Source organism: Setaria italica, chromosome IX (genome assembly GCF_000263155.2).
Source record: "Setaria italica strain Yugu1 chromosome IX, Setaria_italica_v2.0, whole genome shotgun sequence".
NCBI lineage: Eukaryota > Viridiplantae > Streptophyta > Magnoliopsida > Poales > Poaceae > Setaria > Setaria italica.
In genome coordinates, this window is record NC_028458.1 from 2,128,698 (window position 1) to 2,147,447 (window position 18,750).

Consider the following 18,750-nt stretch of genomic DNA (forward strand, 5'->3'; position numbering starts at 1 on the left):
CTTCTAACAACTCGTGCATGCTAACCTACACATTAGACTTTACTGGAAATTACCCACCATTATCATTCACCTACCCCACAATCTGTAATAAGGGCTTTTCTTATTTTTTGACAACCCATGCATGCAAAAAGACCAAGTAAACATTGGTGTTTATTGAAGTTATCAACTATTGCCATTTACCTACCCCCATCCCCACTAAGAGCATTATAGGCTATTGACATAAAAAAAATAGCAAAAGCCAAAATACACACACAATTCAGAGATCCAAATACCACTTAATTCTTAACATTCCAGTTCCCACAGTTTTAGATGTATCCAAACAGATATAAATGTGCTCTTACAGGTAACCATGTTCATCAAATGCAGTCGCTCATACTCACGCATATTTTAACTCAAACAAAGGAATTAAGTTGTGTCTGCAATATGAAAAATTATTACTCTAATTTGTGGAGGATTTAATATCTGCTAGGTCAAACAAGAAAATAAAATCGGCATGACTCAATGGATGCCACCACAAAAGGAATCAACAAGGCTCATTGATGTTTTCGTATGCTTAAACAATGGAAGGGAAAAAAGGACAAGCGCAAATAGAAATGGGAGAGTATGACTGAGGAATTGCTTGCATAGGCAGAGGCGGAGCTTGACAAACAAATCAGGAGGGGCCAACCTGTGGAATTAAGCACTAAATTCCTGTGAACAGTAGCAAAATTATTGTTTCATTCAATGGAGATTAGGTTAAGCCAGGGGTGGCCATGGCCCCCTTTGGTCTCAACTAAGCTCCGCCCCTCTGCATAGGTATTGTTATAGAAAATCAGAAAACACATGCTCATTAACTAATTACATGCTCATGATATCCTTTTACTACCGTAACTTATTTCATTACTTCTACCTTTTAACACTCGAGAAATAATAACATAACCATAGTAACAGATAGACTCATATATTTTTACATTTCACAGGCTTCACATGGGTTTCGCGATATAACTTCGACGGTGCAAAATCTTATTTCGAAAGTAGGATGTGTCTCCATAACTATATTTAGCTATCACAACTCTATCTGATTGAGTTAGATCATTCCACGCTCACAAATAAATAGGCTTCAAACCCGCCAAAAGTTATGCCATGCAACCATACACGTACCTCGATCACATATGATTATCAACTATTCAACTTAACACCATGCACATCTAGCTACATTTCTTGCGTAGAGGTCTTATTCTAACACAAAACAGATCGTAAGCCATCTGTTAACCGTATTACCAAAATCCGAGAATATCCTGACCCTTGATCACCTGAAACCAGAGATTCCTATCAGATGCGGCAACGCTCGAAGAAAGGGAAATGGATGGTGGTGGAAATCATTTCCATTGTTTGAGTTTCAAGATAGGGAAATGTGGTGGGAAAAGAAATGGGAAATAATAGTCTCATTTCCCACCATTCCTATCCCATCTATGGGGTGGGTTATGACCGGGATGAAATTAACTCGCACGGGTGAACATGGTCGACGCGGCCGGCGTCGTCGACCTTGCTGGGTAGGGCAGACAAGGGCAATTTGCGTGAGCTAGATTGGGGACGACCGAGATGGTTGCTTCGAGTGGCGCCGTCGCATGGTTGCTCCAAGCCGCCGCTCACCTCGTACAGCGCCGTCTTGCGGGTGTGATATTGGTTAGCTTGCTTCTTCTTCCCCTTTTATTCATGTTCCCTGGTTCTTCTTTCTCCGTGCAAAATAAATGGCTGTAGCTTTGGCTGATGGCTCTACTCTGCCTCCTCGCTCAAGGTCAACCATGCCGCCGGTCCCTCATCTTATGTGAGTGATGTGTGACCAATTAGCAAATGAATTAAAGCAAATACAAAATAAAGTGGAGACGAAACGAAACCGAAACACTAAAACTCCTCCAAAGCAGCTCGATTTTGATGCTAAGTAACTCGATTTCCAGAGTAGGTTCAATTTGGTTCCTCGCTTGCCATACACTTTCTGCCCATCAATCATGCTGTGGCCGGAGCTGTCGCTCCCCTCGCGCGCAGGCCACCGGAGCCGCCTCGCACACGCAGGCTGCTGGAGCCATCGCTCGCCTTGCATGGTACCAGACTAGCGGGCTTGTAGCTCTCAGACTCTGGGTGAGCAGATGGATGGAAGGAGTATCATTTTTCTATTCCCATGTGAGTTGCACAAACAAAACCAAATCCAAATTTAAAACAAACATGGGATAAATAAATATATCACACAACTCTGTCCCTTTCCCGCTGCAGCGTAACCCAAAAGCCATTTCTGTTTCTACTATCCAACCGCCACCTCAGTCCGCTCTGCTTTTACCCCACCCCCTCAACGCGATTCCTCTTCGTCCCCCCGCTTCCACCGCAACCCCACAAAGCTCCTCTCGCCGCCGCACCAGCTCGTGACACCCTAACCCTAAAACCCTCACCCTCGCCTTCATCCCCACGCTCCCATGGAGGGGCGCGGAGGCTAAGCGCCGCCAACCCTATCGCATATCCCCATGGATTGAGTCGATTCCCAAGGCATGGGTCCAAACCCTAGCCTGCAACAGCTGGCCGCGGCGGCGGCGGAGGTGGCGATGACGGCGTCCGAGCCGCCGCCGCCGCCGCGCGCGCGCGTGGTGCGGATCCTCGTGCACGATGCTGACGCTACCGATTCGTCCTCCAGCGAGGATGAGGCGCCGCCGCCTCCGCGGAGGGCGAGGGTTGGCAGCAGCAGCGTGGGCGCGAGGCGCCGCGTGATGGAAGCGGCCGGGGCTAATCCGCCCGTACGCTTCCGTGGCGTCCGCCGGAGGGCGTGGGGGCGCTGGGCGGCGGAGATCCGCGACCCGCACGGCAGCCGCCGTATCTGGCTGGGCACCTTCAACAGCGCGGAGGAGGCCGCCGCTGCCTACGACGTTGCAAACATTCGCTTCCGCGGTGCCAGCGCCCATACCAACTTTCCCCCCGCTCGCTACTTGCTGCCACTAGAGCCAGCCAAGCCTATCATCTCGCTGACTCCTGGGCCAGGAAAGGTGATCACCTTGCCACCAGTACCTGTGAAATCGACCGTCCCTCTGCAGGTGAAGGTGAAGGAGGAGGGTGGGAGCTGTGACGGCCAGGGGGAGGAAGGTAGTTCGGAGGTCAAGGCCTTTGCACCAAGGCCGATGTGGGAGATGATCCCTGGGAAGCGCAAGAAGCGTCCGGGCTGTGGCAGTGGCACTCGCCTGCGTGCCATTCATGCTGCCTCTGTCTGCGTGGAGGAGGTTGGCGGAGCCTGAGGGCCCAAGTACCCTTATAATTACTATCGCTAGAACCTTGATTGTCTATCTCCATAGCATCATTAGAACTTGGTATTGTATAATTTTGGTTAGTGTTAAACTGTTGATGCGAAAATCTATGACTCTGGTTGTGATATGATTGGGTGATGATCTTATGTATATATGGTGTTCTGTTACATTTGGTAATATGTTATCCGTGTGATGCAATGTGCGTGCTTGAATGTGGAATTGAACTTATGCAATCTCTTGATGTGTGCACCAATATCTTGTATTTAATTGCTAATAGTTGGTTATTGGGATGGCCTTTCTGGAGTGCGACCTGTTGATCTATTCACGGATTATTTCAGTTAATTGTTCGTCTATTATGTGCATGTCAAGTTCGCAGGCTTTTTTTCGGTTACACCGTTATAGTGTAATTAAATGTGCTGTCGTATGTGGGCATATGTGGTAACTATGACAGGAATATTCCTATTATTCAATGACTTCCTAGAATTTGTATCTTGCTGTCATGTCCGAATTGAATTATTATGTTTCTCTTGATGTTGATAATGTTCTGCTACTCTTGTCTCTTTATGCTTAGCAGGTGCCTGCTTTACAGATGTGCGTTGATGGTTGAGTGGATAATCTGTCTGTACCCTTTGTTCGGTGTGTGTTCACTTTATGTGCTGTGAAAAATTATTTTAAAATAAAATTGCATCCTTCTTATCATGATTTAAACTACAGCAGAAGATGTGGTCAATTGGCACAATCAGCATCTGCCCTTCAATCTGAAGCTGTTGAATTGCTTTACTTGGTCATGTGAGTTTCAGGTTGTATCCCTTCATGTACTGCTATTCTTGGTGACTCGGTGAAGGAAATGTTTTCTTTGACCGACAGATTTGGAACAATTTGTTGTCTTTCTTTATGTTGGCTGCAGGGTTGAATTCAATATTTGTTATCTGGTCATTGAGATAAAAGCATGGTTGCTGAACTTTTCTTTAACATATGCACGTGCACATCTGTATCATCATTTTCTTTTAATTTGAGTTAGTGGCCCCCCTTACGTTTTGACCTGTACAGGGTGTGGTTTTGCAAACGTGGTGGCTACTGTAAGCATCTCTTGAGGTTTTTGGTCTTGCGCATATTTTTTGCTTCAAAGATGAAGACACAGTACTATGCTCTGATATTGTTTATAGTTAGGCACTTCAGCTGTTGGACCCTTGGAAGTGATGTCCAGTTGATCTTGAAAGCACATGTAGCTTACATTGCTCCGCATGTGCCTTGTATCATACAGCTCTTGTTCAGAGTTAAGACATTACTACTGCAATCGCTATATGTATCATTTGGTTCTGCTCATGAGTTGCCTTGCTACAATCTTTTTTTTCTGCATTTCTCAGTTTGATTTATAGGATGCCCTTGCGCCTTGTATCTGAATTCTGATTGAAACATGTCAATGGAATGGTGAGTCTTTGCAGAACTCCACCCATGGGAGTGCGATTCTCTCAATTTCGCTTTTACCTGATTGATTCATGCACCGAACAAAACCTCCGGGGACATGTTTCTGGACAGCTGAACACGCTACAGTTTGCATAATGGGCTGCCAGGCCTGACACAGGCAATGAAGAAACTGTTGCCATCACCCAGGTCTTCAGAGCCTACAGTTCTTGAGGCCATGCCCTGTGCAACACCATGCCGTTGCATACCAGCCATCGCTATCGCGCTCAGAGCGATACTGCCTTCCTGTGCCCCAGGAAGCCAACAACATCTCGCAGGCCATGTTACACAAATATAATCGACTGGAGCCAAACATGTCTGAGTGAATGGGGCTCAGAACGTTTGTAGCTGTTCCAACAATGTGGAGTTGTGGACCATAGAGCGAACTGAAGACTGCTAGGCATTGTAAATCCTGGTTGGATTATGGCATTGTAAGTTCAAGGTCCCTGTGACCAAACCAAGATATCAGAAGGTACAAGCTGACGATCTTTATTATTTTTTTATTTTTTGCAACTCCATAATGTTAAAAGGTTATAATACAAGGTTAACAAACCACCTAAAGCTCACATACTCAGGCCTCTAGTTTATCATGCAGTTTGCAGTTCACCACCATACCACCACATACTAGGGTTAACCGTCAATAACAAATAAAACGAATGTTCTAGACCATACAACAACCAAGCCAGATCCAACCAAGGATCCGCGACTACTCTCACCATCCCAACAGTTTCCCCTGTCTGAAGGCGAAAACTAACTGATACCAGACTCGGCTAGTGAAGGCACATTGCTTCCTTCACGCATGCGGCATGCCCATGGCAAATATTGCCTGAAGGCATTGCGTTCCCATGACAACGGCATAACACTCCTGGACAGTGCCAGGTAGGACGGTATAGCTGCTTCTCTACTGACCCGTTTTTGCACGTTTCATACCACCGTTGCTGAATGGAGAGACGCTCCCAGGATGAGGGCTGTCCTCTCTCAGGGTTGAGTTTAGCATTGCCAGCTCCCTGAGCTGTTGCCTTTTGTAGAAATCTTGGGACTCATCCTGCAGCAGGTACCAATATAACTTTGTAAGCTAAGCATACGTGAACCTCATTTGTAAATATATGGAACTTTCAAATAACCGAGGCAATTATAATTTATACATATGTAAAAGCGTACATAAGGTTCAGAACAGAACATGTTAAAATATGAGATGAATAAATGGTAGGCCAAAATTCAAGAAAAGAGTTATGTGACAAGTAGGTGAGCAGTAGGTAAGCCAAAGGCAAGTTTTTTTGCCTCATCTGGACATGGATGACATGGCAACTCTAAGGATCTTTATATTATTATTATTATTATTATTATTAAAAAGCTCTTTCATGTTAAACTATCCGTGACATGTTTAAGTAACTATTTTCTTGGTTTTCCTCAGATATCAACCAGGGGCAGCAGGAATGGGCGTCATACAATAATCTAGCAGATATAGATATACGATGTATTACAGATCACTCACCACTGGTTTCAGCAACTCTTCTATAATCTCCTGTGCATGTCTCAACCTTGCATCGATGATATTGGCAGGGAACTCAGCCTCTATCAAGATATGCAGCGGGTCACTCAGGTGCTCATAGCCTGGTTTTCCTCGTAGCTTGTCCTCCTTTAAAAATCATGAAACCATATAGATAAAGCTTGTTGCAATGAAGCAGAACCAGGAAAGTAACAGCCAAAAACAGAGCAATTAAACATTTTCTGTTCAGCAGGGTCAAATAGACAGAGGAACATTGATCTATGGTAGTGTGGAAAAGAAATTAAGGGCAAGGCAGGCTAGAAGTACAATGCACATTGGTGTAAAAGTAATCAGGTGTGTTTCAAGGCTTCTGAACAACATATACATATCTGCCAGAGAGCTCAATGAGAAACAGTACTTTAATTTGATGGATGTAAATAAGAATTGAAAACTTCTCTTACCTTCCCTGGATCTTTGATGGAACCCTTTCCTCTAATGAAAACACGACATCCAGTGGATGCTTCTACCCGCTTTAGAGAATTGCCTCTAGGTCCTAAAATGCGCCCCACAAAATTGAACTGGGACAGGAGTGAAAATAGTATCAACAAAAAGCTCAAAAGCTCCATGATTCTTTTGTGTGAACTTCAAGAGAAACTGCACAAGTTGGAGGAGGGCATACATTCGGGTAAGAATCAACTGGGACCTCCAGACGAAGAATCTTCTTTACAACATGTGAGCTAGGACTCGGCGGTGCTCCTTGCCAGTCCATACTAGTTCCTTGCGGAAAACCTAATCTCTATTGTTTTGTTCATAAAGGGAAAGACATATACTTTATTAGTATTTGTGACAAAAAAAATCTTAAAGCATGCGTAACATGAATGCCTTTACATCTTTCATGTATTTTTCATGTTAATGCACTATGGTCTGAAATATCATTGACAGTTCAAGCAGATGCGAGGTTCATCTCTATCCATGATAAAAAAAAAACAGGACTATCAGAGGAAAAGCACATCCATTTGTGTATGAAATACAGAAGAGTTACGCACTTGATTGCAAATACATTTTTAAGTGTTACCTCTTGTAATCCGCTCCAAGGACTGAATCCATTGCCAGGGACATTAGATCTGGGATTTGGAGAAGACATTGGACTAGGACTTCTAAACCGATGCCTGTCGAAATCGCCAAATCCATGGTTGTGGACAATGCTCGAGACCCGCATAATCTCTGGGTAGAAAAAAGGTCAGGAGATCACTTAATTTTATATAATAAGAGATAGATAAGTTGTTGATTAGAACTAGACTAAATGTCAGAAGATGATACTCCCACTCCGTGAGAATCGACACAAGAATGATCAGAAAATACCAAAGCATGTGCACATTGATATAAATCACTCCTTTTAAGGCCGACCACTACATAGGAGCGATAGGAAGCCAAGCAGTCAAAAGGAAAGGCGAGCAGCCCTTATTGCAATAGCAAACGGCCTACTTATAGCCCTATTTATACCCTTTCTGGGGGCATTCTAAGGTATTCAATGTTGCCGACTACTAAGACTTCTGTTTCAGCACCATTCGGAAACAATGTTAGGCCCTAAGTCAATCCAACGTTTTCTCCATTAGAATAAGGGAAAAAACCACCCGATCTTGTGGGTCTGTAACGGTTACCTATCCTGTAGGTGTAACCTTTCGCTCAATACTCAAATCTACAATTGAACCGGAAGCGCCCCTTGTTTCAAAGAGAGGAGGACGGGTTATTCACAATGCCAGAGGAATCATCACCGCAAGGCATAGAGGGGGAGGTCATAAGCGCCTATGGGAAAGCGCCTTTCTCTCTATAAGAACAGTTATTATGCCTACAATATACAGGTGACCACTTGGTTATCACAATAGTTCCCTTTACAGGACGGTCCAACCAAATAACACCTAGTCAATCAATGGTCAGTTGATGATCAATCTACAATGTTAAAATAAGGTCATTTTTTGAAAAAAAAGTTAAAATAAGGGGAATCCCCTACAGGTCATGGTCTGATAATATGCATTGCACACAAATACCAGAGTCAGCTGACAGAGAATGATTAACCCATTAAGAACAAAAATTAGGTAAATTTTCAATGCAAAACAAGGGACCCACCATTTCCAGTATCAACAATAGAAAAAGATTGTATAATATGAAGCACAGTTTCCTTTATAAAATTCACAAAAACTGTTCATAAATAGGCCAGAAAATTTGTTTCTAATAAGTAAAGCAGCCATGCATATGCTGTGTGATGCCTTCACGATCTTGCTGGTAATGTGCACTGAAAAATATATGTTATCACCACTTAACATCTACCACTTGTACAATGCAGGAACTTTGTCATTGCTTTTTATACTTCTGTTAAGATCAACTATAGTCTCTAATCCAATCAAGTTCATAGCAATATAACATATCCATTCCTTTGAAGCCTACCAAATAGTGATGGGTCAAAGTCACAAATGGTTCGACCAAGAAGTTGATCTGAACCATCACCACCATAGATTATAGCAGCCAGATCGATCATCAAGAACACCAAATGATGGCATTATATCCCAGAAGCCTGATCATCTAATCTAATCAATGGATTAAGCATCGTAATACAAATCTAAAGCATCGAAACATAAGGAATCATAAGAACCAGAGACCGTACAGACAGAAGTAGCAGCCAATGCTATCCAAACTGAACACTCATACAAGCATTGGGGGCATCCGTCCCCAACTCACTCATAAGTCATAACCAAATTAAGATACTCTCATCAAACTACAAGAAACAACAAAGCGCTTTAAGCGCAGATCAAAGGATCTCACCTTGGCTCAATAGCTTGTTGCATATGGGCAACACCTGCATGAAAGGTCCCAGCTTCTGGTGTTCGGCAAGCAACTCGGCTAAATACTGACTGAAGAAACCAAAGGAACCGATGATGATTGTTAAGGCCATGACAATACCATCAATTGAACTGAACAAGAAAAGAGGGGCAAAGAAGCAATCTCGGAATCAATAATTGTCGAATAAAACACAGAAGAAATCCATGCGCCGCTCTACCTATCAACATCTGGATTGCTTCTAATCTGAGGGGAGAGGTTTCGCGCAGGGGAGAACCCCTGGCTGTAGAGCCCCGACATGGCGGCGGCTCTGGAGAGTGAGGGTTGCAATCGAGGAGGCGGCCAGGTGATTGAGAGGGATACGCAGCCAAGAAGTGGAGGCGAGGCGAGGCGAGGCGAGGCGAGGAGATGGTGTTTGCGGTGTGGGGTGGTAGGAAGAGAGGTAAAAAGGCTCGCTGCTTTAGGGTGCAGCCTGCAGCGGCAGCAGCCAGCGTAGGGGGAGGAGAGAGAGAGGGAGAGGGGTTGGCAGGCAGCCGGTGCCGCTCTGGAAACCCTTCTTTCTCTCTCTTGCTTGCAACACGACACGATTGATTTTCTTTTTATCAAAACAAAAACAACAGCTAAGGAAAAACATGATAAAAATACCCCTTCTTGTTTTCTTGAGTCACGTCAACAAGTCTATGTCTACAGGTTGCTATACCGTGGTTATCCGATTAGCGATGAATTGTTTCTTTTCATTGAGATGTACATGTGGTGGAATTATTGCCGCGTAATATATCTATAGCTCTCTAAAATGATCTTAAGAACATGCAGCATGTTATGCTGAAACTTGCAATCAACATATAAGTTCAAGTTTTCATGCGACTTTTCTCGTGACGAGTATGCTATAACTCTTCTCTAGTCTTTATATATATTGTTGGTGTATACAGCAATACAAGCGCGCATGAAGTATTTTTCTTTTGTTAGATATGTTTTCTATCTACTATGACGACATGAATGATGAAAAAAAATGTCGCTATATAAGTTTGCGTGGCGTATAATTATATCTATCTGTAAATTAGTCATCATGGCGTATAGACTTTTGTCGTACTACAAGAAAAACGACATCTCTTCTGTGTGTTCCTTCGTGTTTGTAGCGTCACGAAAATATGCATATACATTGTGGCTGTCTTAAAGTCATAACAACATTCGTTTCTGTATGCAACCATGCAACAAGAATTTCAAAGTTTTCAATGATTTTATAGAGATTTACTATTACAAAACAGTTAATGTATATTTTCTCTCATTTTATAGCGTGCCCGAATTTCATCCATGCTAGTATTGCCCAATAAAACCACATAAGCCCACTCTTCCGTTTTCTCAACACCCATTTTTTAGCATCTTAAGTGTGATATAATAGCTGGGAAATCTTGGACAAGCCAAGCCTGATGCAGTGATGCTACTCTTCCTAAGCTGTCCATTTTGTCATTAGAGCAAACTCCAAAATCCCCTTTCCCTGGCTTGAGCTTCCACCAAGACCCAGTACATGGGTGTTTTCTGCAAACTCAATTTTGGCTATCAAGCATTCAGTGTCATGGACCCTCGTGACTAAGACTGCATCTGGATTCTTGACTGGCATTTGCTCCAGCAAGCGAGCGAGCCACAGGGAAACTTTCAGAGGTTGCTATTTTAACCGGTCGTGTACGTAGAGGCCCACAGAAATGGCCGGGTATCGCCCTTTTCCTCGGCAAAATGTGTCGGTTGCTGGTGAGCATGGTTGTCACTATCGGTACACAGCGGCAGGATCCTATCAACAGTGGGGTGGAGTAGCTTGTAGAGCTTAGAGTGAGCCATTGTGTGGTGGTGGTGGATACAATGCAAACTTTTCCAGGCCACTGATAGCGATAAATTTCTTTGCACCCCCTGTATTGCGCGGAAAACTAAATAAATTTTATTAGACAGCTAAGTAGAAAATAGTGCCCATTTGCTTGAATTCTTTTAGTATAGATTTCATACAAAACCAATAATAACTCGCTTATGAGTCTACTATTATAGAATCTGTGCTTCACAAAAAGAACCATATGAATAAATTATTTCCATGTTTTGAGCTCAAAGAAAATGTCCCGACAACCTTTGTGTCGAAGCTTGCCTCCAATAAGCTACGCCTTTTAACAATACCATGAGGCGCATGTAGAATGTTAAATAATTTATTAATCAGGAGATTTTATCTGCAAACCAGCCAGTCTGTTCTAAGAGAATCCCAAAGGTGCATTTCTTAATTGTTTCACCAATCACCCACAATAACTGGCTCAACAAAGTCTAATAATCTCCCAAAATTATCGTAGCCAAGACTTCTCTCTAAGACTAATCCCAGTGCAGGTGTCATAGAGGTTTCATGCACATTAATTAGGATTAGGGTGCCATGTCAGCATTTTTGATGATGTGGCAGTGAGTTGATGAGGAGAGAGGTAAGAGGGATTTCATCTAGATGAAACCAAGTATGCACAGTTACCAACACAATTTGTGTCTTGCATGTGGTGCATATGAAACTACACCATGAAATTTTGCATTGTAGAGGTAGTTTCAAATACAATTTCATTTTCATGTTGCTTATGTGGCTATCTTGGAAACATCAAAATGAAACTCTCCATTGGGATTAGCCTAATAAGCTATTACTAACTACGGATGAATCGGACTAGCAGCGCAAAAGGAGCGCATGAATGCTTTCTTTCTTTCTTTCTTTCTACCAAATGGGGGAAATGTTCATCAATTCTAGCTGACCATTTGGTACATAATTGTGGACCACACTAGCCAACTGACAAAGGCAAGTGTGAGTGTGTGTGTGTCGGACAAAATACAAGTGCTTGATCCCAAGGAATAATATGAAAATAGTAAAAAGAAAAACTGCGTGTTAGTACTCTTAGGGGGTGTTTGGATACGAGGTGCTAAACTTTAACAGTGTCACATCGGATGTTCGGATGCTAATTAGGAGAACTAAACATGAGCTAATTATAAAACTAATTGCATAATCCTGTGCTAATTCACGTGACGAATCTATTAAGCCTAATTAATCCATCATTAACAAATGGTTACTGTAGCACCACGTTGTCAAATCATGGACTAATTAGGCTTAATAGATTCGTCTCACGAATTACACTCCATCTGTGCAATTAGTTTTGTAATTAGTCTATGTTTAATACTCCTAATTAGCATCCAAACATTCGATGTGACGGGTGTTAAACTTTAACACCAGGGAGCCAAACAGGCCCTTATTACGTAATCAAAATAGTAAAACTGGCAAATCGATTTATGTGATAAGTTGTTGTGATCTGGCTATCGAACTCTCTCTCTCTCTCTCTCCCTCTCTCTCTCTCCCCCTCTGAGTTCAAGTGAATGTACTCCCTGTTGGCGCCACAGTTGCTTTCTGTGTCATGAGTTGTTGTCTTTTCAGTATATGTGCTGGATTTGGCAAACAGGTGAAGCTGGAGTGACTGGTAAGTCAGTAAAAGTTAATGATGTAAGCACCCTGATTTTGCCACTTTTCCTCAAGGCTGCCTGGCTGAGGAAAACCAGGTAAGCTGGATGCTCCGATCCGGGCATCAACTTTTGTGTTGGCCCTTTCCAGTCCCTGCTTTACTCATCAGCCTTCACATGCGCCCTGCAGCAGCTCCATGCATGCACGCTCCGGTTTTATGCCATAATTCAGAACAAGCGTGTCTGCGTGTGTGCGGGGAGAGAGATAGTAGAGAGACAGAGTGTGTTTATACCAGTACCAACAAACCTTGGCTTGGCACACCGACCTGCAGTGACGTTTATACCTTGCCGGTAAAAAATACTAGGACTAAGGCACTGCGAGCTACACTACAGTTGGACACCGTACACAACATTAGCAAGGTCTACACTAAACACCGCGCGCGGCAACGTTGCAACGAAAAGCTCCGGACCCATCCCGTGCTGTCGATCGGTGCCGCAAAGGTCCGTGCATGTCCTTGGAACACGTACGACGTTGACTCTAGCTTAGGTTTGGCACGAGAAACCACGCCAAGCAATGCCTAGACAGTGCAAGGGGACGGACATGTGCAAACATACAAATACTCCGTAACACAACACAGCAGCAGATCGATCTTCCTTGACAGCAGATCGATCACACACATCCGGAGTTCCAGACAGCAGTACAGACACCCACCCGGTCTCCATTGAGCGCGCACTGGCGGTACACTACTCGCTGCTTTCCATCAACATGGCCGCCTCCAAAGAAGAGAGAGAGAGAGAGAGAGAGAGAGAGAGAGAGAGAGAGAAAATTAAAGGCAACTGTCATATCCCCCGTCCGGCAGTGCTAATCAGTAACCACGTTGGTTAGCTGCGCCGTTCGTCCTGCTAATCTCCCTTTTCCGGACACGATGATCGGGTGGACCAACGGCGGCAATGATCCCTCCAAGGGTTCGTCCAAGCGAGCGAGCCCAAACGCCACCAAGCTGCTGCAGAATCGACTTGGTTCTGCTCCAGTACCGGAGATTCCCATCACCCCATGGCGATCGCGTCGTCCGCTCTGCCTCTGCTCGCATAGGATTCCGCCATGGTTGGAGACGGGCGTTAATATCCCCGGGAGGCAGCGCACGTTGCCGCGCCCAGTCGCCCCCAGCCCAACCCAACACCTCGCTGCTCTGCCTCCCTCGTTATCCTACACGTACACGAGGACACGGATGCCGTCGCCGCCTGCTAGTGCGACGGGCAACTTGGGAGGAAGCAGGAGGGCTCGTGCCTGATCCGCGCCGCCGTCGGCTCGGGATCCGCCGGCCGCCGCCGGCGGCGTCCGCCGTGCCGCGCCCCCTCGTGCGCGCGCACGCGTGCGTCGTGCGTGCGGGCGTGCGGCCAGGCACGGCCACCTACCGCAGCTGCCGGGGGCGCGCACATGGCGGCGTCATTGCGGTGGTGTGCATCCAATGCGGCCGGTGCGGCGATCTTGGCCGTCCGGCGCAAGGCGACGAGTAGGAGATGACAAAGATATCTACCGCTGTACGGCGCCTTCGCTGCGGGGTTTTGTATTGTATTGTACCCCCGAGCATCTGCGCGCCACCAGAGCATCCAATTCTTGTGCCTCCCCCCGACACTCCACCGGCAGCCGCAGGCCGCGGCCGATCGGTCGACGCGGCCGTTCCCAGCCAGATGCGTGCGCAGTGAATTCGTGGCTGGTTGGCTGGCTGGCTGCGTTGGCGGTGGCAGGACTTCCGTTTCTGTTTAGTTTTCATTTTACGGTGGTGGTCGTGGCAACTGGCAACCGTGGCAGGTACCATACCCTTGCATCATACGCGCGAGCTGCATCGACGGATGGTCATGCTGATTTGCCCGGCCCTAGATCTTCGGACGGATCACACGATTTGCGGCAACGGGTACCTCTGCGGGCTCAATTGATTCTGCACGTGCTGCCATTGCAGGGCACATCAGAACCGTGAGTCGTGAGAAGCATTTCTGACATGGCCGTGCCTGACATGCGTCCCCAACATCACAACCGACAGCTGAAATTAACCACTGTCATCGAATGCCTGGAAACTACTGGTAGTAATTGCGCGTGGCATATATAGGGGCAGGATTAGGGGATAGAGCATGGGCGAGACAAAATGAAACATAAAAAAGAAAGAAAGAAAAATAATGTCAGAAGTGGGATTTGAACCCACGCCCTCGTTAGAGGACCAGAACTTGAGTCTGGCGCCTTAGACCACTCGGCCATCCTGACTTGGTGTTTGAAAACGCATTACGTTTTATTAATATTTAAAACCAACTACGGTCTGCAGGAACACTAACCATTGTTAGCTACATGTGTGCCTCACTCTGCAGGAACAGTTGGACGGACAAACGTAAAATGTTTTCTGAGATGATGTGAGTGCAATGCAAGCATGATTAGGTAGGACAGCGGAGTCAACTAGACTTGCGTGAATAAAATAGGGTTTTGTTTGCTCAAGTGATTATGTGGCTAGTAATACACATAACCATGTGATGTTGGTGAACACTAACCGATGACGGTCTAGTCACCTTGGCGGATATTAACCGGTGAGTGGCAGGCAAGACCTTAGTGAATCACATTAGGCATGTCCGCATGTGCATCATAAACGTCGAGCAAATGAAATAGTTGCAGAGTAAGAGCAACTCCAAGAGTATCCTAAAAAAAATTTCCCTAAAACTATGTATTGGGAGTTCTTCCAAAAAAAATTTCCCCCAAAAACATATCAGTCCACAGCAGATCGCTAATAAATAGCCCCCAATACTTCAAACACAGGCCATGTCATCGTATTGGGCCCATCGGAAGGGACGTGCGGGTGTGCGGGAATCAGGATTGGGGAAAAACACCAACGCTAAAATATACGCGGTGGCAGGCTGTTTTTTAGCGTCGCTAAAAAATTGGGGAAGGTTTAGGTGGATTGTTGGAGTTTATTTTTTCTCTCTTTTTTCCTAAAAAAGGTATTGGGGGTAAGATTAGCGGCCTCTTGGAGTTGCTCTAATAGGACCCTGTGCTACATTCTACGAGCTACGAGCTACGAGCAATAATTGATGATCTTAGCTTCATATCTTGCTTACGCGTGGATGATCCAACAAAAACAGAGAGGGGTTGTAAGGGGCTCACCCCCCCCCCCCCCCCCCCCCCCCCCCCCCGGCTATACTATGTTGAGCTCCCACAAGTAGGTGCATGAGGGAGCGCAAGCTATCGTTGAGGAATTCAGTGCACTCAAAGCCTTAAACAAATGGGAGACAATAGACTAAAGGGGGGAGACATGAGACATTTTGCTTTCATCGTTTATCAGTGGGTGTAAAAGTTTAAAGGAAATTTGAATACCAAATGTTGAGCACGATTGGTGAAAAAGAAAAGCTCACCCAACAAAATTAAAAAAACCTCATTAATTCCACACTCATTCTTCCCGTTTCCTTGCTCCCTTCCAAACATTATTTTTTCACGGGACAATCCGTTTAAAATTGTATAGAGAAATTTTGTAAATAATATATTAAATTTTAATTATTTTTTTGTCAGGGAAAAGGGGATTTACACGACATTTTCGATGGCCAGGTTTGCCTATGGTCATCGTAAAGTTGTTCTTTACTGGTAACATCCACCGGTCCCAGACTCCTGGTCCAAGTTCGTTGTTGGTAAACGGAACTGCGTTGTGCTCAGTATACGGGTGTTCGCGTTATAATTCAAAAATTATACTTTTAGAAAAAGAACACGCTGTTTGAGCGAAAAGTATGTTCGTAGTCCAAACCGAAATCAATCTTTCGACCCACCCACAACTCTTACTACTTGTAAATAAATGCCTAATTTGTACTAAAGAGTTCGTCTCCAAGCTTGTCCACGGCTGGGCTACACACGCACACCGACCTAATTGTAGGACCAATTGGGCAGACAAGATACAATACGCTGAGCTTATTGATATGCGATGCCAGCAACTCTTTCCAAAATATATCATAGGTGCTTCGTCAATTACAGTTTACAGGACGACGTTTGACCGTTCAAAACTTCACGCATGATCTACACTTTGTTACAAAAGAAAAAAGAACTTCAGAAAAATAGGCATCCAAAGGGCAATTTGCAGACATGACCACTCAACCTGCACAGCACCCATGAAATCACTGCAACTGATGGAAGATCCTACAGATAAAAAGACATAAGCCATAAGAAACTCATAGCCCATGAATAAAAGGAAGCGGAATAAAATTCTTGTGTACACAAAATGACATAAGATACATGACTAAGGGTCATGTAACAGAACTAATTTTCTTTTTATCGCTTTCAATATTGCTCACTGCAGCATCTGTCTAATGTACCTTGAGGTATTATTTATATCCAGGGACGCACACCAAGATCCTAGACAACAAACACAAATAAAACTGTTGCAGCTCTAAGCAAGTATGCATAAGAATACTAGTTTATCTTATTATTCAAAAAGTCTTAGGTCAACATATGCAAGAAATGTATTTTAGTGACTTTGGAACTTCAGGATTCAGCAAGAATTTCATTTACCTAGACAAGCTCAATATACGCCATAGGTGCATTATCTCCCCGCCTTGGGAATGTCGGGATGATCCTTGTGTAACCACCCTCTCTGTCTCCATACCTGTCTGCAACCTCAGCAAACAATGCATGGACGATATGCTTCTCATATATGAATGCGAGAGCCTGTCTCCTCTTGTGAAGAGATCCATCCTTTGCCAACGTGATCATTTTCTCAACATACTTCCTCATTGCCTTTGCCCTTGGCTTTGTAGTCTTTATCCTTCCGTGCTTCAGCAGCTGTGTGGTAAGACCACGCAGAAGTGCTTTCCTCTGATCTGGAGGCCTGTTAAGTTTCGGAACACGTCTCCCATGTCTCATTGCAACTATCCTTCCACGAGCATCAACACTGAACAACCGATGCTCAAAGCTTGAGTTCTCTACAATGCATTTGACAAATCCAGTGGGTGAGTTTATACAAAACGGAGTTTAAGAAAACATCCTAATTTCATCAGGACAAAACTTTGAGTGAAAAGGTTGGTCTGCTAATAAATTTTGACATGGTAACAAGCCAAGCGAAGCTGATAAGACTGCGATAGGTAGACAAAACTGGTTGCAGATGTGCACATTGTCATTTTATACAGGTCAATCAAATTGCAGGTGTGTGGTAACAGCAAATAATGATAAGATTGCTGTAAAAGTTATCGACTTGTATCAACACATAAAAAACACTACAGCTTAGACGTGTTGAGCACTGAAACTATTAGACGTATAATGTCAATGATATATTATGTCACATTTTGTTGTGTATTAGCAAGCGTTAACAATTGACGCTCCTAAACTTACAACTATTCTAAAAGCTGCAAACTCTGCCCATCCCTCGTATCGCTTCCATCCCCCACAACTAGCACACAGCAATCTCGGCTTCGGTTCACTAAGTTTAGAGAGGTCAGTGAGATTCCTTTACCGGCACCAAGGGAGAGAAGATTCGAGACAGGCGCGAGGCCGGAGAATGACCCGAGGCAGCCGACCGACGCCGCCGTCGCCGCCGACGCGGGTGAGAAGGACGACCGGAGCCTGCCCGCCGGGGAAGGTCGGAGAGTGGGAAGGGCCGCACGGAGGGAAGCCATGCGCCAGGTCGAGGCGGAGATCGCCGGCGACGGCGAGGCGGAGGGGTAGGCCGCCATGGCGGAGGCGAGCGGGGCGAGCGAGGCGAGCGGCGGAGTGGGTTTGGCTGGAGAGAGGTGGGCGAGTGGCGAGGCCGCTCGGCTTTGAACCGGATAACGTTTGCTGAGCTCGTCGCGCTGCGGATTGGGTTGCGATTTCCTGGGCCAGTTGTAATGGGCTTAGTATCAGGCCAAATGGGCTCGATTATGAAATGAGCTGAATGGGCTCTACAGCATTTACACGCGGGACCAAGCCGCTATCAATACTCCTTCGGGAAAAAAAAAACAGTTGTTGTCAACGCGTCACGTTCACCTGGCGAGCATGCGGCAAGTGTCATGGTGTTCTTCACTTACTTCTTTTTTCTAGAAGGTTTTTTTGTTTTGTTTCTGTGAAGGGGACTAGGGGAATGTTCTTCACTTCATTTTAATAAAAAAAGTTTTTTGTTTTGTTTTTGTGAAGGGGACTAGGTGATTGCTCTTCACTTCTTTTGTCTCATGCTGGCATGCCGACGTTTCACATAATCCAGTGTGCTTTGTTACTACTACGTTGCTAACGAAATCACGGTCCGCCTAGAA

The 18,750-nt window shown here is 44.9% G+C and overlaps 3 protein-coding genes and 1 non-coding gene across 4 annotated transcripts; 1 reads left to right on the forward strand and 3 right to left on the reverse strand.

Annotated features, from left to right (window-relative positions):
- Positions 1–2,257: 2,257 nt before the first annotated feature.
- LOC101779978 (ethylene-responsive transcription factor CRF1) lies at positions 2,258–3,498 on the forward strand. The gene has a single exon (XM_004981234.4). The coding sequence runs from the start codon at positions 2,520–2,522 to the stop codon at positions 3,252–3,254; it is 735 nt and encodes a 244-aa protein (XP_004981291.1). The 5' UTR covers positions 2,258–2,519; the 3' UTR covers positions 3,255–3,498.
- Positions 3,499–5,190: 1,692 nt separating this feature from the next.
- On the reverse strand, positions 5,191–9,577 carry LOC101780381 (KH domain-containing protein SPIN1). The gene is made up of 7 exons (XM_004981235.4): positions 9,272–9,577; positions 9,037–9,125; positions 7,292–7,440; positions 6,896–7,012; positions 6,678–6,794; positions 6,223–6,366; positions 5,191–5,772 (listed from the first exon to the last, which is right to left on the reverse strand). Exons 1-7 carry the CDS (start codon positions 9,349–9,351, stop codon positions 5,629–5,631), a joined length of 840 nt encoding a protein of 279 aa, XP_004981292.1. The 5' UTR covers positions 9,352–9,577; the 3' UTR covers positions 5,191–5,628.
- Positions 9,578–14,680: 5,103 nt separating this feature from the next.
- Positions 14,681–14,764, reverse strand: TRNAL-CAA. The gene has a single exon. It is a non-coding gene; the product is annotated as a tRNA-Leu (tRNA).
- Positions 14,765–16,426: 1,662 nt separating this feature from the next.
- On the reverse strand, positions 16,427–18,271 carry LOC101780782 (50S ribosomal protein L17, chloroplastic). The gene is made up of 3 exons (XM_004981236.4): positions 17,976–18,271; positions 17,039–17,448; positions 16,427–16,666 (listed from the first exon to the last, which is right to left on the reverse strand). Exons 1-2 carry the CDS (start codon positions 18,193–18,195, stop codon positions 17,039–17,041), a joined length of 630 nt encoding a protein of 209 aa, XP_004981293.1. The 5' UTR covers positions 18,196–18,271; the 3' UTR covers positions 16,427–16,666.
- Between the last annotated feature and the right edge of the window lie 479 nt (positions 18,272–18,750).

What these genes read in the sequence shown, in the direction of transcription:
- LOC101780782 (XM_004981236.4), bottom strand. Translation starts at nt 18,195, where the DNA reads ATGGCGGCCTACCCCTCCGCCTCGCCGTCGCCGGCGATCTCCGCCTCG. An exon ending in TCTTCTCTCCCTTGGTGCCG is followed by an intron (nt 17,449 to 17,975) that starts GTAAAGGAATCT and finishes AATGCATTGTAG; the next exon opens with AGAACTCAAGCTTTGAGCAT.
- LOC101780381 (XM_004981235.4), bottom strand. Translation starts at nt 9,351, where the DNA reads ATGTCGGGGCTCTACAGCCAGGGGTTCTCCCCTGCGCGAAACCTCTCC. An exon ending in AGCAATCCAGATGTTGATAG is followed by an intron (nt 9,126 to 9,271) that starts GTAGAGCGGCGC and finishes TGGTTTCTTCAG; the next exon opens with TCAGTATTTAGCCGAGTTGC. An exon ending in CAGTTGATTCTTACCCGAAT is followed by an intron (nt 6,795 to 6,895) that starts GTATGCCCTCCT and finishes CTCCTGTCCCAG; the next exon opens with TTCAATTTTGTGGGGCGCAT.
- LOC101779978 (XM_004981234.4), top strand. Translation starts at nt 2,520, where the DNA reads ATGGGTCCAAACCCTAGCCTGCAACAGCTGGCCGCGGCGGCGGCGGAG.